The following is a 27,093-nucleotide window of genomic DNA, read 5'->3' on the forward strand; positions in this document are numbered from 1 at the left end:
ACCAAAGAGGATTTTGGTCTTTATTGTTAATAGACACGTTTACTTGTGTTATCAGTGTTGGCTCTAACACTGACAAATTTGCTTCCTGTGGCAGCTGCGACAATGCAGCTGCAAGGTACTGGATGTATGTCATATTGCCTCCCCTATGCCCCCTAAACCAGTCAGCTCACCTTGGATGAGGTGAACAGTGTCATCCTATTACCAATGTTGATTGCCCATTCAACAGCTGGTGCAGTCAGCTTTTGTATATGGAATGGGACAGGGAGCCATCTTCTTTGTCTGAGGCAGCAATATGTTTTGAACAGCTCTTTGTATACCAAAAGAGAAAAATGACTGGATTATAGACAAGAGGCTGAGATGTGGCCTTTAGACCACAAACCTCCCCCAAAGTTACTTTTTTGTCAGTGAAAAATATGTTTTTAAAAACCCTATGAAAATGATTAGTAGTGGTTCTCCCACACCTCTATGAGTAATTTCCCAATGTTATGCTATCTGTGGAATTATGGAAGTTGCAGACCAGGCCTGTGGCACAACAAAACTGGTGAAAAGCTACAGGGGCAAAATATATGCAATTGGCAGAGAAGAAGCATAAATGGTTGTATCTAGCTTGCTTCAGAGTGAAGGGGGAACACCAAAACTTCATTTTGTTGCTGGCCATGGATACTTGGAAAGACACACTGGACACAGGGTAACCTCAGATCTCCCAGGTTTTGTTGGAACTTAAAATGAAGAAGCCATAGCATTATAAAAGAAATTATACAAGGACAGCAAGCCTCTTTTTCAGATCTTTGGCAAAGGTGTGAATGTCAGGAAGATTATGTCAATGGGCAGGTGTGACATTGGGAGGAAAGTCAGAAGTGCAGTCTCTGAGTCTCCTTTTAATATTATGTGCCATCAAGTTGCCCCCAACTAATGGCAGCCCCATGAATGAGTGATCTCCAATGTGTCCTGTCTTCAGCTCTTGCAAACTCAAGCCTTTTAGGGAACCAATCCATCTCATATTTGGTCTTCCTCTTTTCCTGCACCCTTCCAATTTTCCCAAAGGCAGCAGGACAATCCTGTCTTCTCATGATGTGCCCAAAGTAGGAGAACCTCAGTTTCATAATCGTTGCCTCCAGAGGGAGTTCGGGCTTGATTTGCCTTAAGACCCACTTGTTTTGACTTTCCGGCAGTCCAAGGTATCTGAAAACTCTCCTCCAGCAGCATCTTTCCAGCTCTCCTTCACTTACATGTTAAACTGGTGCACATGAACAAGGGCTTGAAACCGGCCTACAAGATGTATGTTGGTACTGTCTTTGCCTTTCAGAGAAAGAAGACCTCCATCCTGTTTCCTTTCGGCAGATCTCGTGCAGTAAATGCTTGACAAACGCTTGCCTCTAGGATTCACCTTAGCCCCCCCACCCCACCCCTTTTCCGACCTGGGAATGAATCTGTCCACCCGTTGGCCATATATTTGGAACCCCATGACTTTCCCTCCTTAAAAAAAAATCTACCCTGTGAAAAGCTCTAGAGACCTCAGAAGCTTCAAATTATGTGTGTTTACCGTTTAACCCTAGGAAACGAATGCCCCATCGGCGGATTTTGTTTTAATGAGACATACGAGGAGCTTCCCCTCGGGTTCAGCAACCCTACACCCATCCATACAATACACCCGCCTCTCCTGACGCGAAGCCTTCGTGCTTGTGACGCTCGCTGCCTCGCCCACCATAGCGTGCGCTCCGTGCACCTGTCTTGTGTTGGACGGAGCCATCCGAGAGGCGCCCTCTCTACGTTCACCTCAGTCTCATTCTACTCTTGTGTAACTTCACTTCCGAACCGCGGCGCTTGCTGCGGCGGCGATATGACTCCAGCCCCCTCGCCGAGTGTCGTTCCCCCTTTCACAGAGCTGTTAGCCGACAGGAGGGCACCCCGCCCTCGTTCACACCCGCTTCTTCCCCGAGGCCCGTTCACAAGGGCAGCTGGCGGGTCTTGGCGGACGATTCCCTCGGCGGGGTCTCTTCGCGGTCGCCTTGGAACTTAAAATGGCCGCCGCGGCCAAGCCTTGGTTTGGGAATGAGGGATCCTTCCCTTTGTGTGGTCGCGACATCTACCAGACTTGGACCGCTTGCGCCTTGGATTAAAGCGCTTTTTGAATTCTAAACGAGTTATTTCTCCGGGGCTCAAACAGCAACCCGTGTGGCTTCTAGCACCGTCCCCACGTTCACCTCGAAAGGATAGCGTCCTTTCCCCCACACGCTACCTTCTGAAGGCGTCTTTGCGGCGTTACCCTCCTCGCTCGCTTTGAGCGTTGAACTTTTTCCATTTACGCGCCTGTATTCTTGGTCTGATGAGCTGCTTTAGATGTATCCGTTCCGATTATTATTTTCTTTAGCGGTTTGATAATTGAACGAGATCTTTTCCGACCTCTTCTTCCCAACGCTGAGTGAAGCCCTGAGCTTACATGCTCTCTCGAAAACACAAAGGGACCCGGAATGGTTCTTACGATGTTGCAATGGATTTTCTATCTAAAAGAGTTCTCGCTTGGGAAACAGGTTGACCGAGAAATGATGCGGTCCCATCCTGCTGCGATTTTGTAGGGTGTGCCATAGTGCGTTTCAGTGAATAAGTGCAAAACAAGCCGCGTTTCACAACAGCTGGTTCCATGGTGTAATGGTCAGCACTCTGGACTCTGAATCCAGCGATCCGAGTTCAAATCTCGGTGGAACCTTCTGAAGCGTCCATTTTGACAAAGAAAGAAAACCCATTTTTCCCCTCACCTCAATATCTGAGGAAAACCGAAGCTTACATGAAAAATGCAATAATAAAATAAAAAAGAGACAAACAGCTGGTTTGGGGAGAGAAAATAGAAGGAATGCCCCTTTGTGTTTTTTCTCTCCATGTTTTTATGGTTTTACATAATGGAACGAGTTTAAGACCTTGATCTACTGACATCCTATGTACGCAATTAACATCTGCAGCAGTTTTCCCGGGGGAGGGCGCAGGGGCAAAAGCAGCATAGTGGTACCTGAGCTTACTTCGCGCCTATGGTACTATGCACCACTTAACACAAAATACCTGCCTCGGCACATTAAATTTAAAAAAAACCCATTTATTTATTTATAAATGGGACAAGCGTTCCCTCCTTTACCTCACCCACAGACACCCTTTCTTAAAATTCATTTAAATGGGAAAGAAATATTATTTTCCTGCAACATTTATTTCAGCTGTTTTCTGCGACGTCTCGAAGCGTCACCGTTCAATTGGAAGTCTGTCGCCCTCACAAGAGTGTCTTGAGCTATAAAGGTTTTTTAGGCGACACGTTTTCTCTCTTTGCTTATACAGGAGAAAGGGCAAAGCGAGACGTGCTTATGGGCAACTTTTCAGACACACCAGGGGTCATGTGGTTCTATGGTGTAATGGTTAGCACTCTGGACTTTGAATCCAGCGATCCGAGTTCAAATCTCGGTAGAACCTGAAGCATGTTTGAAACACAGCATTTTGGGGGAGAGCGGTAAATTTTCAGCTTGGCTGTCACACAGCATAATTTGGATCCTCTGAACCGGAATGCCCTTGCATGGGTGTAATAAGAGCGTAATCATGGGTGAAAAATCACGCGGGGTGCATGGAACTAAGCCCTTGCTGGAAGGGCGAAGGCTTTCCCCTTTTGATTAAATGCTTTTGTTCTGCCCACCCGTAACAGAGCTGGGTCAGGGTCACCTCCTGCGGAGTCCATATGAGCAAATGGTGTCATGTCACGACAATATTTACTCAGGCTGGGGCTGCCAGTGGAAAGATGATAAACGGATGCAAAGGATGGCAAACAGGACAAGCGGCCGTTGAATCGCTTCCCTTTCGGGATTACTTATTAGCTCGATGGATTTAAGGGCAGTTTCACAGCAACGAAATAGATCCTGTCTCTCTGAAGGCAAGTTTTTTTTTTAAAGTTTCATATTTGTATGAAAGTAAAAGGAAGATTCAAAACTGCGTGCCCACGAGTTTTTCATAATTAGTGATCACATTCGTTTTGAACAGAATCAATTAAAACGAAAGAGACCTCATAAACATACACCCTGCAACTGTTTCCTGGACATACTTATCAGTACATAACGTCCAGGGTGTCACTGGGCGACTGTCGTAACTGCTCTGCAAGTCTGCTTTTATTATATTAGGCAAAAACAAAATAAAAAAAAGACAAAAACGTTGTTGCGCCTTAAAGATTAACTGCTGTATTTTAATGTGAGCTTTCCTGGAACGTCGCCCACTTATTCAGACACAGGAGGTGGAATACAGAGATTAACACAGTAAAACGTTCATGTGCTAAGAGACAGTGGTGTATAGTTGCTCACAGTTGGTCTTTGAAGTTACCCCAAGATCCTTTTTATTTTTTGCTCTTGTCTTGTTTTGTATCTCTTGGAATGTCTACAGAACCAGACTTCAGAAGTCATAAATCATTGCAGGTGTGAAATGCAACCATACACTGCAGTCTTATTAAGAGCCTAGCATGAATATTTTACTGTATAAATCTCATACTGGACGTCATATGACTGAAGTGGGCAAAATTCCATAAAAGGCTACATAAAAATATAATAGTTTTTAAGGTGCCATGTTTTTGACATTTTTTTCCTTTTGTTTTTGCCCGATATGCTTGCATAGACTTAACACAATTACTTCCTTTAAAACTGCTTTAGAGATTAAGCATCCTTCAGTCTGGAGAGACTACAGTATAGTAATGTGTTCTGTATGGAGGACATGGAACAGCGTCTAGTGTGGCTGAGAAGGCCAATTTGAGAGTGACAATCTGTTCCACACTGAGGACAAATACAATCTGTCCCGTCCAGCTCCCTGATTTTGCTGCTTTCGGGACTGCCTCTTGGCCTCAGCCTGCTGGACAAGGGTCTCTTCAAATTGGAAAAGGCCATGATGCACCACCTGCCTCCAGACTGAGTGCTCAGATGTCAAGGTTTCCCATCTGTTTAGGTCCATTCCTAAGGCCTTGCAGATATCCTTGTATCACAGCTGTGGTCTCCCTCTGGGGTGGTTTCCCTGCACTAATTCTCCATACAAGGAGATCCTTTGGAATCCGACCATCAGCCATTCTTACAACATGCCCGAGCCAACGGAGACGTCGTTGTTTCAGTAATGTATACATGCTAAAAATTCCAGCTCGTTCTAGGACTACTCAATTTGGCACTTTGTCCTGCCAGGTGATATCAAAAATGTGTTGGAGACAACACATCTGGAACGTGTTCAGCTTCCTCTCCTGCTGTGCACAAAGGGCCCAGGACTCACTGCAATACAGGAGTGTGCTTAGAACACAGACTCTATAGACCTGGATCTTGGTATATGACGTCAGCTTCTTATTGAGCCATACTCTAATTAAAGCAGTTAATTACTTATTTAAAAGCATAAAACATATCTTATAGGCACTCTTCAGTTTTGAAACTGTAGTGCAGAAAAATAATGGCTTGGGCAACATATGCCGGCTGAGGCTCCTTAAAAACTAACATAATCAGCTGCAGCAGGGTCATTTTAAATTAAACATTTCCAATTTCCGACCCCCATCCCAGAAAGGTCTCAATGCTACCTTGGAATCCCCTTTGTGGTTGAGAAGCTGTTGGGAGCCTGTGGACCTTCAGAGACGTGATAACTTTTTAATTAAAAAAACCCTTACAGTTGATGATGTCATTAGCTTTTTATGACGTAAATTGCACTACTGGATTTCAGCCAATAGAAATTAAGCATACAATCATTCCCACTCCTTCCCCTTTACTTGTTTAAAAGATAATCTGCAGCCCATGTGAGTGCTCACCAGAGTGGCCTACTGGAGCCCCACCTAACCTTAATCCACAGCCCAGTTTATAAAACTGCTGTTCCCAGTGTCCTACTAGCAGAGTCCCAGTTGGAATTGCTGGGAGTGAGAATGGGGATATTACCTTTCTTCTCTGTTGTAATCCCACCCCAAATCTAGACTTTATCTTTTAGTGCACCTGCAGTGTGTACCTGTGCACACCTATGTGCACAAGTGCATCTAAAACCATAACCCGGGATGGTGTCGATCTGTTTTATAACAATAGTCTGTGTATACTGAGTTGGCCAGAGAACGCTTACCTTGGGAAATGCGCCTGTGTGGACAAAATCCTTGTATTATCCTGGCCACCGAGAAGTAAAATGGTGCCACATATCTTAAGTACAAATTGTCCAGTGGGGCTTGCTGTACTTTGAACAAGCACCATCAGGGGTCAACTATTTATTTTAAAATTTTAACATGTAGAGCACCATTTGGGTTTTCTTCCTGAGGTAAACCAATGTCTTAGAATACTAGTTTTTAGATGGAACTAAAAAAAATGGACTCACAACAATTACAACAGGGAATTTTTTTAATTTTTTGATCCATTTAGATTTGTACTCCAGTGGAAATAGCTCAGGCTACTAAGTATCGTCCAGGTACAATCATGTTGAAAAGGCAGAGATGAATGCAAACATTTCATATATCACAGTCAAAGACTGTATTCACTTATGTGTATAGTAGTAAAATTTTACAATCCCCTTTGGCTTTGAAGTACTTGCAGAATGCGTTCAAAATGTCTTAATTTATTTATTTATTTATTTATTTATTTTATTTCTATCCCGCCTATCTGATCATATTAGACCACTCTAGGCGGTACAGTACTTCCCCATTAAAGTCCCCAGGAAGACAGATAATACACAGTACAGGCATTCTCTCTACTAAACATCTAAAGTAGCATACGTGTAAGCAGTATCATCATTAAGGAGAATTCACATTAATCAGGCCCTACTTCTAAATCCCATTGGCTGTAATGAATGCATTTAAGGCCACAATCCTCGGCATATTTCCCAGAAGGAAAGTCCCATTCAGGTAAATGAGACTTGCTTCCGAATAACAGGCACAGCATCCACCCCCACATTTGTCAGGATGCTTCCTCCATATTGTCCTCCACTCCAAGGCCTCCAACCAATCCAGCCCCCTTGTTTGCTAGACCCTTCCTCATGATCCAAATGGGCTTAATAAGTTTTTTAAATCCTTTACAATATTTCCAGTGGTACGTCTTGCTTCTAGGGGGAGGCTGGGGGTTACCCAGCCATATTGTAGTGAGCCAGGGAACCAAGTTGCTGCTGTGCACTCCAACCTGTTACAGCCCAGCTGTCAGATAAGCCCATCCACACGTAGGGGCAGAGAGAACCTGGGGTCACACAAGTGGTTGCAGCACCTGGACCTCTTTTTCTCTAAGATTTAAGTTTCAATATGTTTGCACTTTTAGTGACTTTATGGGAACAGGATGCTAGAGAACATTTTAATCTGCTTCATTTTGCTAAACAACAACAGCATTTTTAAAAGCACATGTCCACCATGTTCACACAAATCGGTACATTCCTCACATCCTGTATATCCGGAAATGAATTGTTCCAAAAGAACATTCAAATGAGATTGAAAGCATTAAGGCTGGATTTCCTTATAAGCAGTATGTTTGCTGGAAAAGGAAGTCAGCAGCGGTGTAAAGTACAAGCACAAACCAGAATTCCAGAAGACAAGATGTTATAGATATGGATCTAGTGGATAGAATTCAGTATTTTCACAAAGATTTTGTCAGAGTGAACTAAAAGTCATGGTCAATGCACTGCACACATAGTTGATTATAGAGGTTTGTTGTTGTTTTGCAATACTGTACATAGCAATTCTGAAATCAAGGACTTTGTACTGCTAGGATCACAAAAACAAGTGAAACAAGTGGTTTGGTCCCATAGGCCCAATTTAATTTTAGATGACAATATGCCTTTAGTCTAGATGCATCCTAATATAACTTAGGCAGACTGTCTTGTTTTAAGGAAGGACATACAAACTGCTTCCTCCCAATTGTGTAGTTATTGCTATTACTAGTGGGACTATGGTGTTGAATTACTCAGTGAATTGTTCCTTAATACACTGACTTACGTATTACATTTAACATATTTGCAGGCTGTATTTTGTAGAATAGGTGAATCCAGTCTGGTCTTTACTCCCAGGAGCTACCTAAGATAATGAAACCTATTGGTGAAATAGGTTCAGTACCCAGCACAACTCCTTTACTATCTGAGATGAAACCTGAAGTGGATTCACTATCCCCATGACATTGGAGTCACCAACCTCCATTGGGAAAATATACCTTTTTTATTGCAGGACTGAGATGATTATATAAAGCACTGTACCTCAGTGGCAGAGCACCTATTTTGCATTCAGAAGCTTCCAGATTTAACCCCTGCTGTCTCCAAGTGGATAAAGAAAAGACACCTGCTTGTCTAAAATCCCGGAGAGCTACTGAACTGCAGTGTGAATAGCAATTGATAAGATGGACCAGTAACCTGATCCCACACAAGGCAGGTTCTTTTGTTCCAATATAGTTATGTCTGCCTTGGTTACAGGAATATTCAAGATATTAAGAACAAATCTGAACAATAAGACTTCAGATTCCCTTGCAACCCTGTCCACTACCCCATACTTATATGGCTACTGCTGCCCCTAGAAGATGCCACTAACACACGAAGGACAGTGAACATGCTGAATGCAGAGTATGCAGAACTCTACCTTGACAGCACAATGGAAGCTTCACTGATTTCCATAGGAATGGAGCACATGAAGACCTGTTGCCAGCTCCATGAGGTTCAAGATATGTAAAGGAGTTGGCCTGATCCAGTTCCGTTTACGTAGACCCTACAGTGTGGATGGGTAACTCAGTAAGTCATATATCTGGTTTTAGGGCCAAGTGATCATGAGTCTGATTCTTCACTGTGCTTCCTAATAGTAGAGCCAGCCTGTGTAGCTTTGGGCAAGCTGCACAATCCCAGAGTGCCCCTAGAAGAAGGGAACATATAAACCACTTTGATTATCTATCCCTATGAAGGCCTGGAAAGGGTTGATGTAAGTCAGAATGGACTTGATGGCACATCATCATCATTACTGTGGATAGAGAGGGCCAAATAAAATGCTGAGAGGGTGGCTTTCAAATCAGAGCTGCAAGTCAGAAGCTCCTGAAAGCTTGTGAAGAATGATCCGCCTTGTTGACTGATCTACAGGCAGCACCACATTACATGTATCAATCAATCAGCACAGAAGCTAGTAACACTCTGAACACAAGAGTTTTACATGATCAAAATGTTCAGCTCCGTCAGTCAGTCACAAACTACTAGAAGAGTGGGATGAAGTACCAGTTTTATAGGTTTATCATCTCGTTCCTTCACCTATTTACCAACTTGGACACAATTGGTGCAGTGTGGTAGCATGCGATTTTAACCTCTAGCAACAGGTGCTTGAGAACACAGATGGGCCTTTTCAAAATAATTACATTTGGAAACTTCCATTCTGATATGAAAAAGCAGCTCTCTTCCTCCCACAGCCAAGGGCAGGCAACCCAGTCCATGGCCCTTGTGCTGGTGGAGACCCTTGAAGACTGGGCCTGTACCACTAAGTTCAAAATCTGTACCAAATAAAGAGCACATTTTCAAGTCCTATTGCATACAAACAGGCACACACAGACCATTTCCCCCTCCGAACCCACTTAAAACCTCTACAGAAAAGTGGAAGCAAAATACAAAAATGAATTTAAAACAATATTACATCTCCATGTATATACAAACCCTCAAAAATACAATGGCATCATAAGGCTAGAATTGTCACATCGTAAACATTTCTAGAACCTCCTAATGACCCATGAAAATAGAGTTTAAAAAATAAATAAGACTGCTGCCATAGCATGAAGAAGCCAAAGAATGTGCTTCAGTGCTTTTGCCTCACCACAGTGATGTGGACGTCTTTAGATACATTTACATGGAAACTTCTCTTGCTTCAGTTGCCTGGCTTGGTATGTAAAAAACCTTCCTAAGAAGAGGGAATCCGTAGCTCTTCCAGGAGACTTTCCAAGAAGAAACAGGAAGGCAGTTGTGAAATTGCCCACCTTGGTGTCCCAGAGGTGGAAGCAATAATTCACAATCTTCTGCCTTTCAGATGTGTTAAACTGCAAGCCAGCAGACAGGATACAAGGAAAAAGCTCAGGGAAAGCTGCTTTACTCTGTGAAGTCGGAGGGCATCAGGCTGAGCTCAAGTATTGCTTCTGTGTGCAGGGACTGCAAGGAATAGTGAAATGCCCTGGGAGAAGCGTTGTGTGGCAGTACCATTTGGACTTAAATGCAGCAGCATGCTCAGGATTACCCCAGCTGACCTGAGTTCCTTTCCTAGCACAGAGGTAGATGTCAGTATGTGTCTGCTCCTATTATCTAGTTTAAGTCATCATTTTTGAGAGTGAGAGAGAGTACACCCAAACACACACACCTCCTCTGTACTGCATACGGAGATGAAGCTGAAATAGCTTCAGGTCAAATGCCAGGTTACTTCGCTATGTCCTTGTCCCCACATCTTTTTGCTGATCCATCAGGTGCTGCTCCTGTACAACTTTCATTCATTTCAAGAAGCATGTGGTGGAGCCTCGCACATTTTTGAAAGACACAAACTGCACACTAGGGGCTGCACACTAGAAGTGCTTGATAGATTGCTCTTTGTTACTTATCATGTAATTCTTTTTATCATCAGAAGTTTGATGATAATAGCTCCCAGGTAAGTATATGTAGGATTGCAGCTTTAGTCACATCAGGAAAGCTCAGTGGGAACCATTACTGGGGTTGTCCCATAAATTTTCCTTATAACAAGGAAATACATACAGAATGTGCCACACAGATTAGAACCTAGATACCTCCAACCCCACCCCCACCCCAAAAAACCAACCACTTTAAAATCCAATGAGTAGATTTAACATCAGTGGAAAGTGACACTGCCTCAGTGTCACACTGGACTTTGGCATCAGGCAGGCTGGAATGTAGTAAAGTATACTAATGTCCTAGGTCAGGTCAGCCTTGAGCCTCTGATATGCTGGTTTTGGCTTGGCTGAACCATTTAATCTCACTTTCTTAGACCCGCCTGTACCTGCCTGCACCTTTGGCCCAGACTGTCACCAGCTGCCACATTACCTTTGGACCTCCTTAATTAATGGCTTCAACCCAGGATGGCCGATTTCTGTCTCTTGCCTTCTTTGGAAAGTTAGAATGCCAACATCCAAAAGGACAAGAACAAGCCAAAAACGGGACAACGAAAAGAGAAAACAAGCTACAGCTCCCTTTCCCCAGAAAACAAAAAGTTGATGATAAGGAAATTCATTACTAACAAAAGGCAACATTTATACTTTTTGTCTTTGTTCTACCCAGACTACTGGGATCTTCCTTGGTAAAGTGGAATACCTATATGAGTAAGTAGGAATTTACCCCACTGGTGCATTTCTGTCATAATAATTTGGCATCTTATTACGTTTGATAATGATTCAAAGCCTTAGATAAACTGTCAACATAGAACCTTTCTGAGAACAATGAAATCCACAGCACTGGACTTTTGGCACACAGACCCACATACCAAAGGATTCAAATTGATGCACATCGTAACATGCCGTGATTCTGTCATGCTTCTTCTGTCCCAAGATCAGAAGCTGAAAGGATCACTACATTCAAGAGACGTTCCTCAGATAACATACCCTATCAGGCTCTGATAAAATAAAACGATCCAGCTATACAGTGAATAAAGAAACAGTCTGACTGTACAACGTCCCAGTTGAGGACCTGTTCTTTAGCCTGTTCACAAATTTAACCAGTACCCTCAGGCTCCAGTTGCATAGAAGCGTTGTTCAGGCTGCATGTCTAACAAACCTACTGCAAGTCTTGCAATCCGATGGGTCACCATTTGATATCCAAACTGTTGGCAGCTGGCTTTTCGGTGCTATACTTTGTGTGCAGTGATTCCTGGACCTTCATGGAGTCCATCCCTTCCAGCCATTCCTGATAAAGCTTCTGCACATATCCATTCGTTTCAGGAAGTCGGACAGGAACTGCGGCATACATATCCTCCATCTGCTTGACCAGAGCTTTGTTTGGTTTGCCATCTTCCATCTCAGCCTGACCCTTCCCATTTAAGCACCCTAAGGAGTGGATGGCAAAAGCCAAGAGAGAGAAAATGCTTCCTTAGGCAGAGCAATGCAATTGGCCAGAATAAACAACAGCCATTTCTGGTCGCCCTTATGTCAGCAAGAGTGCGCCTTTCTTCCCAAGACACCCTGTGGACCTTTGCTGCCTCTGACATTGCTGGATACCAAAAGTGAGAGTGTCATACTCAAACTGTGTCTACATGCAGAAAATCCCATATGTTCAGTCTCAGAATATACCACCTATGCCAAAGCGGGGGGGGGGGGGAGGGAGGGAATCCAGGAAATGACCACATAAATTGGGTCCATATGCCCAGTTCAATAGGTGGGCCCTATTTTGGGGTGGGCTGCATGCAGCCTCCTAAGGTCATCTTTTTCCATCCCAGGTAGTAAACCAAGAAAATCCTTCACAAAGACCTTCTGCATTTTTAAAAGGGCCTTTTATGAGTTGCTACTGAAATCTGGTAACATATTTTGACTTGAAATGTTGGCACGGTGGCACCAGGGGTGGGTTCTTTGGCCACTGGCCCCACACATTTTCCATTCTCTTGCCAAAGGTAACCACAGTAACTTTTATATGGAAATACAGTATTGGAATATTGGAGGCCTGCTTTACACTAACACTGGCCTTGTGCAGATGCTTAGTTAAAATGTGGCAATTCACCCAAGCCTTTGAGATTTAATGACCATGGCTCATTTTTTTTTTGCATCTAGTGGCTTTTATTTAAATTTTCTTGCATTATTTCTAATTGTTTTATGTTTTTTTTAACATGGCCCAAATAGTTTTCAAGCATTCTTTACCACTGGCTGTGCTGACTAGGGCTGATGGGAACTGTTGTCTGACAGCATCTGGCAATCTGACAGCATCTTTGCCTATCCCTAACCTATAAACTTATATCATCATTGAACTTCAGACCTGGAAGGGACCTGATGGATCATCAATTACAATCCCATCAAGGAGGCCCAGTGAGGAATCAAACTCCCAACCCCTGCCTCTGCAACCAGAAACTTAAACCCCTGAGCTATCCAGCTCATATCCTTGTTATGAATGCATTCTAGTGCTAAAATCATTGTCAGAGGCATTGTTTGCTGTCCTGCTGTTAAGATCTGTAAAGCTGGTGGGCACTAGAGACAGGATCTTCACAGGGGTGGTCTCTACCCTCTGGAATTCACTCCCAAGAGAAATACAATATATGCCTGACCCTATCTCCTATTATTTTTACGAAGAGTTCAGAAACCTGTTTATCTCCCTGGCATTTATCTGAAATATATTTTTACTCTCAATGCTGCTTCTCAGTTCTTTTTACTGATTTTAGGAACTTGTTACACTTATAGTCAAATGTATGTTTTATACGGTAAGCTGCCTTGGGAACACTGCAGTCTTAAGCAGCTGAGGAATGCAGTATATAAACAAATTAGAAAACAGTGTAGCATTTAAAGTACATTAAAAAACCACTGTCTGTGAAAAGTGTAGCAATTGCATTATCTGATCTACGAATAGCAGAGTTATGATGGCTACGTGTCCAAAAGCAGCACTACTGGGACACAAGGGAAACATGCAGTACGCATAACAAGAATCCCAAGGCCACAGGGACAGAAAAGAACATATATTCTATTGCAAACAGGAAACCCATCTTGCAATAAAATGGAAAGGGCACTCAATACTGCATGATCTTATTTGCAGAATTCACTCTGCTCTTGGTGGGCATTTGGAAAACCGATCATATAAAAAATACGCACTAGGGTTGACCCACAATCATAATATCTGTCTAACGCTCTTCCCCACTGTGGTGCCCTCCAGATCTGCTGAACTACCTCTTCCACCACCTCTTGCCAGTATAGCCACTGGTGGTACACAACACAATGACAGGACATCTAGACTGAGAAAGACTCAGTTGCAACCTTCTTTTGCTCAATAGGAGGGGCATATCTCATGTTTTTGTGGCTACCTCCAGGACAGGCCAAAACTTCTACGAAGTGGTAGGAACACTTTCCCTTTTTCATCCTCAGGACCATGTTCTGGATGTTTCGGAAGCCATAAGCTGCTGCAAAGCGCAGCACGGTCTGGCCGTCCTTTTCTAGTGTGACCTCCTTGAAGTCTTTGTTTCTGAAAACACATACACAAACACACAAATGAATATTGTACTCTGTTCTACAGCTGAAAGACACTCAGATTTGGAATCTAAAAGACACAGTATGAAAAGAAAAGGGGATGGGAAAGACAAAAGATAAACAAGACATCTGAAGCAGAACATAATGATAGTGATGCTCCTCAGCCTGATAGAAAGGAACATACAAATCTGCCCTATACCAAGTCACACAACATTGGGTTTCTAGCCCAGTACTGCCAACTCTGACTGGTAGTTGCTCTCCAGAGACTTGGGCGGGATCTTTTTCTAGTCCTACCTGGAAATCCCTGGAACTACCTAGAAGTCACTCATCCAAGTACCAACAAAGTCTGAACCTGCTTAGCTTCTGAAATCAGAGGAGAGCAATCTTCAACAGAGCACAGAGAGAGTTCTGGCTCCTGTCCTCTGAAGAGTCCGGCCACAGAGACTGGTGAAACGTTAGGAAGAAAAACCTCAAGAACACAACCACAGCCCGAAAAACCTACAACAACCATTTTCTGCAGATTGTTTATAAACAGTTTCCTACTGATCCCACACAATGCAGGACAATGTCGGTGATACATCCAGATGCATTAATATCTAGCTAAGACCAGACTAATGCTACATGGCACTATTGCCCACCAGCTAGCTTCTGGATGGCTTAGCTTGAAGGCTTTGATCTAATTGCTAGACAAATGTACAGGAAGGGTGTGGGACAGGGTACTCTCTGGAATGCTCTGTAGTAAAATGGGATTACAACTCTCATCATCCCATGCTCACTGAGGCTGATGGGATCTGCAGTCCAACTATATTTGGAAGGCCATAAGCTCCCCACCCTGATCTAATGAGTACATACAAGATACAGATAACACAACTGTGTGCATTACAGGTGTTGCACACCATGCACAATAACTGGCTATCATTCCCTGCTGTATGTTAACATCTGTTTTATGATAACATGCAAAATGAGCAAAAGGACTCATTAAGATAACATGCAAAATGAGTAAAAAATAAACATTTAGTGTTTGAAATGAACTTAGTTTAGATACAAAACTTACTTTAATACTTTGTATGTGAGTTCTTTCACGTCAGTATCAAAGAGTTCCTTGGCAGCATGCTTAAATATGTGCTCCAAGTAACCATCTGACCTTCTTCCATCGTGCCGTATTAACTCGCTCTCCTTTTGTTCACCGAACCTGATAAAATAAAAGGAGATAAAAAGCAGGATTACTCAGAGGAAATGGAGAATTCACTTTACCAGAGAACTTCCACTCAAGAGTAAAATTAAATCCTGTAGAAACAGGTCAGTATGAATTATATTGATATTTTTGCTATTTTGAAACCCTTTTTAATGGGACTGAGGAAAAAAACACATTTGTTTTAGTCAAAGCACTCAAACAAACAAGCTTCTCACAACAGCTACTTACAAAGTATCAAAGGCCACTTCAGGAATTTCTTTCAAGGATACATTTCTTTGCTCCATTATTTGGAAGACTTCACCTGCAAAGAGAGAGAGAAAAAATCCACTGCTCTTAAGCACACAGAAAGGCTGCCAGGCATGGGAGAGAGAATGAATTTTCTACAAGTAGTGAGAGAGAAACAGGGAAATGAAGCCTCCCGGACAGTGTCCATACCCCCTAGCTGTGCTGGTTTGGGACAATGGAAGATGGAACTGAGCAACATCTGGAGGACTGATGGTTCCATCCTCACTACTTCTGATAAGACCAGAGAATCTGGCATTACTTTAGCTTAGGTTAAAACAACAACAACTACGAATAGCAATGGTCCAAAGTGCAGCACTTGTGGATCCCACTGGATCTTGAGAATCTACAGTATTTTCTTCCCTCAACATGGTCTGATTAACTCTGAATCCCGCACTCAGTTTCAAGACCTTCCAGCAGAAAGGCACATGTCAACACTGCAAAAACAGGAACGAACCTAGGCTGGACTGCCAGTGCTCAGGAAAGCCAGTAGGGGGCAGTGTGGCTATTTGCTAGCAGAGCTGCAGGTAACTGAGGTGTGGTGGCTGAATGGGAATTTCTGCCTATATCTTTCAATGACAGAGAGGGTGGTTAAGACAAGGGAGCACCTGCATTCGTACTGGGCAACAACACAGCTGCCAACTGGTTAGTTGCCCTCGTTGCCCTCAGCAGCCTTTGGCCATAAAGAGGCAGCTATTGCTTCAGCAAACACATGCTTCATTGGTGCTGATTGAGGCACTTTGGGCTTATATCCTAACTTGGGTGTGAGCCAGAGGCACCTTCCAATCACAGACTGCAGACTGTGCTAAGTCTGCCCTAAACTGTCTGTAGAGCCACCTACACCTCACGGGGTGGGGCTGTAGGCTTATTCAGGACAATGGCTAGATTTTGCCCTCTCTAGCTGAGAGAGCAAAATGTGGGCAACAGTTCCTCCGAGAAATTAAACAAACAAATATGTGACGTAAACAATAACAATCATGCATACACCTTTTTTTAAAAAATCCTAATACTCTTTCATTGAATATAGTAACTAGGAAGACTCCCAATTTCATCTACCTCCCGCCCATGTAAATTTGTGGGGAAATAAGTTTGCTTAAAGATTAACTTTGAATTAAAGTAAACTGGGCTTTTAAAAAAAAAGACATATAGTTTTGCGTATTATGATTGAGTCCCTGAATGCCTTTTTAAAGTTAAACTAGTTTTTAATATTTACTTGCTTTTAATTATTTCATTATATTTTAAGTGGAGTATAGTTTATTTTTTTTAATGTTTCACTTATTATGTTTTTAATTCTATTCTTCTTAATACAGTATTGTGAGCCACCTTAGGTCCCCTTATCGGGACAACCTATAAATAAAACAATATATATATACTGTAACCCCACAATTTTTCTCTAGATGTATCTTCTCACATAACAAAAAGTCAGATGTTACAATTTTCTGTTCATTGTTTTCTTTTTCTTTTTAATGGAATAGTTGAAATTTGATTGTTCTTTTTTGCCTAAAAACTTATTTACTGTACACCCCTATTTGCTTAGAAAATTATTACCCCCGTTTGTAGTTCAGTCCTCATTATTGTTACAGATAAGCAGATGGAAGCTGCATTTGTACATTTGTACAATTCACATTGCCTTAGAAAGAGTTGTCCTCAAAACATACTGGGAATGGAGTCTTCTTCCCCATCCCCATCTCTTTTATCTAGTTCTTTCCTGGATATCTTTTATGACTGTTTGTTCCAGTCATGCTGTCCTCTCTGTGATAACAAGATAAATGCTCACGTTCTTTGCTCTTTGGGGAAATTGAGAGTCATGTTTGCTGGCTGGCCTGACCTCTCTTCATACATGCCTGAAAGGCACACCGGTGGCATCTGCTGAGTGGACAACTGAGCCAGGCAGGAAGAAAAAAGCAAGCTGGCAGAGCAACAGCAGCAAACAAACAATTCAAGCAGGAAAAACTCTGCCGTTGCAATTTTTTTTCCCTCCTTTTTACTCAGCAGGGCAAATGCCCTCCTGCCTGCACACAAACACACAAGTCAGCATTACACACAACCTTCAGGGTTGCTCCATAGCACTTGGTAAGGGGTTGTTTCACACATGACATTTTGCTGAGTTTTGCTCTTTCAGTTTGTGGGAGTTTCTTCTGCATTTGCACATACTTTTCAAAACATTCAGTGTGAAGAGTCAGTTGAACCTTCCACAATCTCATATTGGGACTACAAGTTAAAAACCTCCCCTCAGGTCTTGGCCCCTCACTGAGTAGAGGCCTAGAGAAAATGGCTTAGATGAGATGAGATATTGTTGGCAGCAAATCTGTGCATTTAAATCTAGATCTGCTCCAGCCACGTATAAAGTGAGGTGTGTGTGTGTGTGGGGGGGATGTTTTCAGGACCAAGTCATTCCACTGCCAGAGTATGATTAACAAATGGCACCTTCTCATTCCACTGCAAATTATGGTACACACTAGGGAAGGGCATTTCTGGATTTCATGAACTATAAATCCTATAATCCCCCATTCTGGGAGTTCTGACTGAGTTAAACATACCTTACGACACCAAAATGTGACTCAGCTGAGAGAAAAGGCCTGAGCTGGAAGGCTTTGGGGCTTAGCTAAGCCTAACTCCACCCAAGCTTCCTGTTCCTACACTGGTACTAGCTGGGAACGTTCTCTCTGGACAGGCAGCTAGGTGAAGCTAGGCCTAGCAACCCCTCAAAGGCCTTCAGTTCAGGATTTTTCTCCCTACTGAACTATATCTAGATGTCTATTTCAGTCAGGCAGAACTCCTGAGGAATTGAGGAGGTTTATAGTCCAAGAAATCCAGAAACCCCATCCTAAGTGCACATAGTTTTTAAGGCCAGCTAAGAGATTTAGTACTTGAGGGGGAGAGGGGGGGGGCACAAGCATCTCTCCAATGCCCTGACAGTAAAAATACAACAATACTTTAAACCACCTGAAAAGCCAGAGCCTTTCGTGTGATTCCAAACTGGTTGGCTGAGAGAAGGAGTGGTCCCTACCACCTTGAAAGAGGCGGTAATTCGCCCACTCCTTAAAAAGCCTAACCTGGGCCCAAGGCTGGTGGTTAACTACCGACCAGTGGCGGACCTCCCTTATTTGGGCAAAGTGTTGGAGCGGGTTGTGGCTGGGCAACTCCAGGCGCTGCTGGATGAAACGGATTTTCTGGATCCATTTCAATCGGGTTTCAGGCCGGGTTTTGGTACAGAGACTGCCTTGGTCGCCCTGTATGATGACCTTTGCAGGGAGAGAGACAGGGGGAGTGTGACCCTGTTGATACTCCTGGACCTCTCAGCGGCTTTCGACACCATCGACCATGGTGTCCTTCTGGATAGGCTGGCTGGGTTGGGAGTTGGGGGCATTGTTTTACGGTGGTTCCGCTCCTTCCTGGCTGACCGTGTCCAGAGGGTGGTGCTGGGGGACAGTTGCTCTGCCCCATGGCATTTATGTCATGGGGTTCCTCAGGGCTCAATACTGTCCCCCATGCTGTTTAACATCTACATGAAACCGCTGGGAGAGGTCATCAGGAGGTTTGGGCTGAGGAGTCAGCAATATGCTGATGATACTCAGCTCTACCTCTCGTTTTCCACCAATCCAGGTGAGGCGGTTTCGGTGCTGAACTCGTGTCTGGACCTGATAATGGACTGGATGAGGGTTAATAAATTGAAACTCAATCCAGACAAGACGGAAGTGCTGTTAGCGGGTGCTTCACCAGACAGGTTGGAGGGCCATTTCCCTACCTTGAATGGGGTTACACTCCCCCTAAGGGACAGGGTCCGCAGCCTGGGGGTGCTCCTGGACCCCAGTCTAACTCTGGAAGCCAAGGTGGACTTGGTGGCCAGAGGCGCCTTCCTTCAGCTGCAGAAATTATACCAGCTGTGGCCCTACCTGGACGAGCGGAGTCTCATGACAGTTACACACGCACTGGTAACATCTCGTATTGACTATTGCAGTGCGCTCTATGTGGGGCTGGCTTTGAAGACGGTCCGGCGACTGCAACTGGTCCAGAATCGAGCTGCACAGCTGGTGAGTGGTGGAGCTGCTAGAGATCACATCAAGCCGATTCTGTTTAATTTACATTGGTTACCAGTTGCTGCCCGGGCCCAATTCAAAGTGCTTGTTTTGACATATAAAGCCCTAAACGGCTTGGGCCCTGGATACCTGAAGGACCGCCTCCTTCCATATGAACCTACCCGGCAGTTAAGATCTAGCCAGGGGGCCCTTTTGAAAGAGCCATCCCTCAAGGAGGTAAGAGGGATGGCTTGTAGACAAAGGGCCTTTTCGGCAGCTGCCCCTAGACTATGGAATGCCCTCCCGACTGAGATTCGTCTGGAGCCGACGCTGATTACATTTCGGTGCCAGGTCAAAACCTTCCTGTTTCAAATGGCTTTTAACTGAAATAACATCAAATGTGGGTCTGATGGCAATTTTTAGAATATATATTTTAATTGCATTTTAATTATTTTGCCCTTTTATTTTGCCTTTTTATTGTATTTTAAATGCTGTAAGCCGCCCAGAGACCTTCGGGTAGTGTGGGCGGCATATAAGTTAAATAAATAAAATAAATAAATAAATAAAAATTCCTTCTAATAACAGGGTGGTGCCCGAGTCATTTCAACTGGACATGTGCAAAGGTAGGAGGCATGACACCCTCCTCCTTCCCATTGCTTACGCCTTACAGCCATCTTTCTCCAAGACAGACTCCATTTTTGTATCAGAATGTGACTTTATCAAACAGTTTCTGGATAAAATCTGGGGGAAAGTAAGCTATACAGTACGTAGGTATTCTTCCAATCCTAACATGGTACCTCCCTTTCTCCTGTTCCATATATGACCAGACGTGGGGGTGGGGAATCCAGGCTTAAACGGAGAGATCTACCATTCTTGTAGCCTGGGCCAGATTGATACCCCAAATGTTTCAACAGGATTTGACCAGTGTGGCTCGTATCATTCTACTTTTGCAATAAGAATATGCTACTAGAAAGTCCACCCTAACCTGCATCTCAGCCCCTCTTAAAACTCTAGCTGGTCATATCCAGCCTTTCAAAATTTTCCACCGTCTGTGGGAAAAGACATCAGGGGAAGGCAAGGCATTTCACTGAACTTCCAGGAAAACATGAACTTCTCTGTTAATTTCTCAGAAATGAATCTCACCCTTAAGTGATGGTAGTCAAGTTTTGTACAAGAAAAACTCATCTACACACACTTCTCTGGAACCTTCTGAAGTGAGGAAAGCACAAGAATTCTGCACCAATGAGAATTTCTCAGAAATTTCTCCTTCTTCCAAATTCTTTTAGAAGGGATTTTTTAAATAAATTGCTTGAGTGCTCTAGAATGGTTGAAATATTTTTGAGCAAAGATTTTTGGCATGGAACTAGCCAACATCCCATTATGACTGTGCAAGTGACCCTTTGTTACATGAGTATAAAAAGAAAAGAAAAGAAAAAGGCAGGAACCTGATTATAAATTTAACAGTAATACATTTAAGACAAATGCCTACCTGATGTTAAGACACAATCAACGTCTTGAGAATTATACAAAGGAGTATAGAAGTCTTCTCGCAAGGCTTCTAGTTTTTTGTCATAACATGGTGCCACAATTATGTGGAAAATTTTATCAGGAAATAGATTCTGGTGGAGAAAAAAAATGCAGGATAATCACACCACAAAAAATGAAGACATGAAGCCAAAACCCATGGCAATCTCTTCAGGAAAAATCATACTTGTAATAATTTGAGTTTTATAGAATGTCATATTTTACTTTCTGAGCATTTCCTTGTTGGTTTTAAAATATATTTTAATTTTTACTAATGCTTTATTTAATTGTTCATTTTCCATTGGGTGGGCGGAAATCATAGGAAAGGGGATTTGTGACAGGGTTTAATGCATTTTTCTAATGCTTTTTAAACATATGAGCTGCTATGGGGACCATCTACAATGGAAAGACAATGTATACATGAAATAAGAAAAGATATGCATTCACAGCCCCTGTATGTCATGCAGTTCAAGACTTCTACAAATCCCAAGGCATCCAAAGGAAAAATACGTTTGGAAGAACTCTGTTCTTTTAAGGGTGTGCTTACTAAACATACTTACTAGGAAAGAGGGAAATTGCATAGAATTCAACGGGGCTTATTCCTGATTCAGCATAATTAGGATCAGACATACAGTACTCTACAGGGCACAGCCAAAACGGGGGCACCAGAAATTTCAAGTTTCATTAAGTGAGGACTTCTATGAGTGATAATTCAGTGTGACCTTAACCTTTATCCATTTCCTAGTTAATCCCAAAGTTGGACCCCACTCATACCCCCTTGCTATTCTCTCTCTCTCTCTCTCTCTCTCTCTCTCTCTCTGTGTGTGTGTGTGTGTGTGTGTGTGTGTGTATGTTTGTTTGTGCATGTGGGGGCCTGTGCAAGCCCTGCCTCCAGGGGCTGCAGCCCAGCATTAGAGAAACACCCAAAGTTTGCTGAAACTGCACACTTTTAAACATCAACTTGTTTTAAAAAAACACACAGTCCCTCAGAACCATTCGTAACCCAGAGGAGCATCAGAAAGAGTTACCTGCTGCCTGGCAAAATAACCCTTGATGAGGGAACCCATGATTTGCTGCGGTGACTTTGCAGTGCAGATGTGCGGTGTTACTAGGCTGGAGAGGACTCTCTCTGCATACTGGATCCAACCTAGAATGGGTGCAAGAGCCAAAACAGGCAGGGCTGAGGATTACTACAGCGGAAGAATGGATTCATAAAACAAAAATGGAGAAAGAAACTGAACCGACTCAACAAACACAGAGCTAAGATTATAAAGCACTGCCCACCTGAATTTCTGTGATGAGGACACGCTAACAGACAGCCAATTGCTCACTGATTGTTTAGCTTCACAACTACTTTGATTTTAGCTAAATCTTTGTTCATTCTAAAGAATGATTAATATAAGTATCATTCTTCTCCCCACCAAGGCAGATTCTCAGCCTATAAAATGACACGTGTATTGGAAGGCATAAAGTTCAGGGCAAATGCTGTTATTTTTTAATAGAGAGGGGCACATAGTTTGCCCAGTTTCATCTCAGAATAAAAAGTGTGACTTTGTCATGAATGGTGTGATTTAACATCATTCCCTTTACTTTTAAACACTGACCTTCCTGCCACCATAGCTGGCACCAGGGGGGCGTCAGGCAGCAGAGGCAGTTCAACAGTGCCAACCGGTTTAACCCCACATAGCAGCAACAAGTACAATGGCTGCTTGGCTGACATTTTCTCATGGACTCTTCTTCTTCTTGGATTTTAACCCCATCAAATGTATTATCAAAAGGGTAAGTCCTACTCAGGCATTCTGACCAGCAGCAGAATTTATACATTATTTCATGAATGCCACAGTTGTGGCTTAGTGGAAGGATACAAAGCAACAGCATGAGGATACAAAGCAATTGCATGTCACATCCCATGATGACAGACCCATTGTTCTAAGAGTAGCTCCTCATATCAAGGTGGTAACATGTTAACCCAGTCAGAGAAGGAGTCCATGCCTCTCAGCATGGAACAATTTTCTTTCCCTGGAGGAAGGAAAGCCTGCTGTTTTCCATTCCTCCCTGTCAGTTTCATGGTAGGAAGAAGAGGCTATAAAAACCCCTTCAGGTTGTCCTGCAATGGGAGGGAGATAAAGCCACCTGTGTGGTGCCCGGCCTTAAAAGGAACCATTCCCCAGCACGTGAAGGTGTCCATTTGTTTTCTTTTGCTGTATCAGGCTGCACTGCTGCCTATATATTTATAGATGAAGCCTACTTAGGCATCAGTGACCTTCTGCCTTCATCAGGACATCAAAGAACAGAAGCTCCCTGGGATTCTGGCTGGTACCAACGCACCAACAATCACAGAAGTCCAGAAACATTTCCACCTGTTCCCACCAGATAACTTTTCTCTTCCTTGGGTTCTAACGCCCACCTCATTGCCTTCTGAATGTTACGGCCCAATACTGCACAGGGGAAAAACTGGCTCCTGTCTTTAGGTGCCTCAGCCATGTAAGGTTACACATAGAACATGTATGGGAGAATGAGGTATAGAGAAGGCCTACAAAGGGTGCCAGAGAGTCTATGCAAAGGACTTTCACTCTTGGTGCCCACACAGGAGTAGTATGCAGCCCTTTTTCCTGCACATATTTTGACATTTAAAAATGCTGCAGTATGTTCCCTAGAAACATGACCGTTTCCACATTTTCATGCCAGTTTTTGAAGTGGCAGCCATGTTAGTCTGTGCAAGCCTAACAGGCAAGAAGCAAAGACAAAAACAGAGAGACAAAAGCCGTGTCGGCCCCTTTAAAGATTAATTGCTCTATTTTAATAAAAGTTTTTGATGATCACAACCACTTTATCCACAAAAGTTCACATTAAATTATAGCAGTTAAATTAGTCTTTAAAGGGCCACAAAATGTTTGTCTCTTTTCTTATTTTTCTTTTGTTTCTTGCCCATTTGTAACCCCGACGTATTGCTCCTGTGGCAGAAGAAATCAGTAGAAAAGGAACTTCTTCTACCATGTGATCTCATTCACTTTGGGACTATGTTGGGGATTTTATGAACACCTAGCACTAGTTCCATCATACTGGCATATACACATTTCATCCTTTTTTAAAGAGACCCCGCCCCCCGGTGTCAGTAGGCAGAATGGAGGTCAAACCCCACATGACAGCACTTTCCTGCAAATCTTCCTCAACTTCTGAACTGGATCCACCCATTCCCCAAGGAAGTCATGCCTCAGATAAGCAGTCCTGCTCCCTTTGCAGGGGTCCCAGAGAAAGGAGAAAGATACTTTCATCTTACAAAGATGGCTATTAAATGTTCTAACGCAAGGCTGGGCATTATATAGCTCCATTTTACTTTATATAATCTTATTTATAAAAACAGCCAGTCTGTGACCAACTATTTACTCTCCATGCATGTCTTCCTAGTCTGTTCTCTAAAAGATACAGTAGCATCCAACAGAGAGGAAGAGGTCCCTCTCCTGACCGTTTTGTCAGCCTTATCTGAGCACACATTCTGCTTTTCTTATCCTTCACCCTGGTCTTCCTTGGCTGCACCCTCCCATATCTCCATGCAAATAAATTCTTTGGCCTTGGCCATGTCCACTTATCAAGTTTTCTGTTAAAGAAAATGAGAAAGGGGAGGGATTAGTACACAAAGTAGCAGGCAAAATTTATGCGCTTGCCTTCCAGTGAATAACATTTTAGAGCCCAAGGGTTCTACGAGGGCCTGCCATTCACAGCATGAGTCATCTCAACGCTGTGCTGCACTTATTTTCCTTTCCCCACACCTTACAAGCCTTGGTGGAATTTAATGAGCAAAACGAAAAGCCTGCTCATAGTGTGAGTCATTTCATAAGCTGACTGACCTCCAAATATCTATTTTTCAGTAACAAACACTCAGCTGACTCCTTCCAGTTTGCGTTTGCTCACTGTGTGGTTAGACAAACAGCCCTTCTGCCTTAAGCAGGGGGACTCGGGAGAATATGCTCTGCTCCATAAAAAACAACCATGCTCTTTGAGGCAACAATAAAGAGATTAGCAACAGTACTGGATAAAATGCTGTCATAACCTGTATTCAGTACAGCTGCACGAAACAGGACTGGGGAAAGAAGGGGGGAAGGAAGGGAACCCCCACAACTTTCTCTCTGTGACCAAGCAACTGGTGTGGCCGTCCATGCTATGCTTGTCCCTCGGATGCCATGCTCATGCTTGTGCCAAGAGTCTGCAAGATAAGTCTTGCATGCTCACAGTGTGACAGGTTGTGAACAGAATTCTATTCCACCATACAAGCTGGAACACACCCCATCTCACCTGATTTTGGAAGCTGATGTGTACTTGGATGGCAAGCCATTCAGAAATAAGAGGGACCTTCAGGTGTTACTTTGGAGAGCTGCCGTCAGGCAGAGTTGACAATACTGGACTAGATGAACCAATGCTCGGATTCAGTTTAAGGCAGCTTCTTAGGCTCCTGAGATCTAGTGGCCAGTTTCTTGCTCTACCCAGTGGCCATGTACAGATATGAGTTTGTGAAGACAGGGATACAGATCAAGTTTTAGGGAACTTTATTGTCCCATTTCCATGGAAAGGAGGCGGCTGCAATGCCTGCAGGAAAATTCCCCAAGTAAGGATCACGTCCTTTTGGAAGTCGGATAGACATCATCTCCAAAAAGATGGAAGCTCCCTCTCATCAGGTGTCCATGGTCTTAACAACCCAGCCATCCCCTGCAAGGGCAAGTGGGACAGGTCAGGGCATGTTGCCACCTGAGGCAAACCAGCACTGAACTGGGTCAAGGGCTCCTGTACCTGAAGGCAGTCATATTATTCTGGCACTTGAGGAAGAAAATCCCACAAGCTTCTCTTCCCCCTACTTCCCTGCTGGAATAAGATACAGTGGTGCCTCACATAGCGATCGCTCCGTTGAGCGACGAAATCACTTAGCGACGGAGTTTTTGTGATCACAAAAGCGATCGCTTTGCGATGGTCCCTATGGGGTTTTTTCGCTTTGCGATGATCACGGGGAAGCGATCATGGCAAAGCGACCCTTTTTTAACAGCTGATCGGCAGTTTAAAAATGGCTGCCAGGAAAACAAAATGGCTGCCCGCTGTTTTTCCTCACTTAAGAGGCAGCGAAAATGGTGGCGCTATGGAGGATTTTTGCTTAAAGGTGAGGTTTTAAGCCCATAGGAATGCATTAATCGCGTTTTAATGCGTTTCTATAGGCTTTTAAATTTCGCTTAGCGATGTTTTCGCTTAGCAATGTTTTTTCCGGAACGGATTAACGTCGCTAAGTGAGGCACCACTGTAATACCAAACAATGTAACTAACATTTTGCTGTGCTTTTATGACACTGAAACTGCCTAATGGTAGGGCCAGTCCTAGATCAAAGTGAGGAAAATTTATTAGTACACAGAACAGTTTAACTGGCCTATCATGCTGGCAAGTTAAAGAAGCAATTCTGCAAACAGCTCTCCCAGGTTCAGTTCTACAAAACATCTTCATACATGAGCAACAGAACCAAGATGGCCTTTATCTTCTCCCACACAAACATCCAAGTCTTTTTTTGCATAGTCATCTTTCATAGAATCATAGAGCTGGAAGGGACCTTGACAACCATCGAAGTTCAGCCCCTGCCAACGTCATGCAGGGCCGGGTTCTAGAAAGACACTGCAGCCGGGAAGCTAGAGTGCAGAGAACTAGCTTACAACAGAAGCCTAACCTCTCCTTTGGTCCACAGCCTCCAAAGCTAATAAGACAATGCGTGAGCATACTCCATTAACATTGGAATTTAAGTGAGACATGTCAGAAATCACAACATTATTATTATTATTTATTTGATTTATATCCCACCCATCTGGTACAGTATATCATACCACTCATTTTTTTTTTCTTGTAGGGATGATTACAGCTCAGTGGTTTAGGTTTCTGGTTGTGGAGCCAGCAGTTGGGAGTTCCGTTCCCCACTGTGCCTCTTTGAGAAGAGCTGGACTCG

At 43.4% G+C, this 27,093-nt stretch overlaps 2 protein-coding genes and 2 non-coding genes across 5 annotated transcripts in view; 3 read left to right on the forward strand and 1 right to left on the reverse strand.

The window, feature by feature from the left end:
* The window catches only part of DHRS7C (dehydrogenase/reductase 7C), a 53,446-nt gene that overhangs the window by 21,040 nt on the left and 5,313 nt on the right, over nucleotides 1–27,093 (forward strand). The window lies entirely within an intron of this gene.
* Nucleotides 2,636–2,707, forward strand: TRNAQ-CUG (transfer RNA glutamine (anticodon CUG)). Its single transcript has one exon. It is a non-coding gene; the product is annotated as a tRNA-Gln (tRNA).
* TRNAQ-CUG (transfer RNA glutamine (anticodon CUG)) lies at nucleotides 3,382–3,453 on the forward strand. Its single transcript has one exon. It is a non-coding gene; the product is annotated as a tRNA-Gln (tRNA).
* NARF (nuclear prelamin A recognition factor) overlaps nucleotides 6,813–27,093 on the reverse strand; it is a 33,370-nt gene continuing 13,089 nt past the window's right edge. For both annotated transcript variants that reach the window (XM_020785904.3, XM_020785906.3), the window contains 6 exons: nucleotides 22,151–22,269; nucleotides 21,088–21,217; nucleotides 15,526–15,598; nucleotides 15,157–15,294; nucleotides 13,940–14,097; nucleotides 6,813–11,987 (listed from right to left, as the gene is read on the reverse strand). In XM_020785904.3, coding sequence (XP_020641563.3) covers nucleotides 11,746–11,987; nucleotides 13,940–14,097; nucleotides 15,157–15,294; nucleotides 15,526–15,598; nucleotides 21,088–21,217; nucleotides 22,151–22,269 — 860 coding nt within the window. In that variant the 3' untranslated portion in view covers nucleotides 6,813–11,745. The remainder of the gene's footprint in view (nucleotides 11,988–13,939; nucleotides 14,098–15,156; nucleotides 15,295–15,525; nucleotides 15,599–21,087; nucleotides 21,218–22,150; nucleotides 22,270–27,093) is intronic.

This window comes from Pogona vitticeps, chromosome 2, assembly GCF_051106095.1.
Source record: "Pogona vitticeps strain Pit_001003342236 chromosome 2, PviZW2.1, whole genome shotgun sequence".
Taxonomy (NCBI): domain Eukaryota; kingdom Metazoa; phylum Chordata; class Lepidosauria; order Squamata; family Agamidae; genus Pogona; species Pogona vitticeps.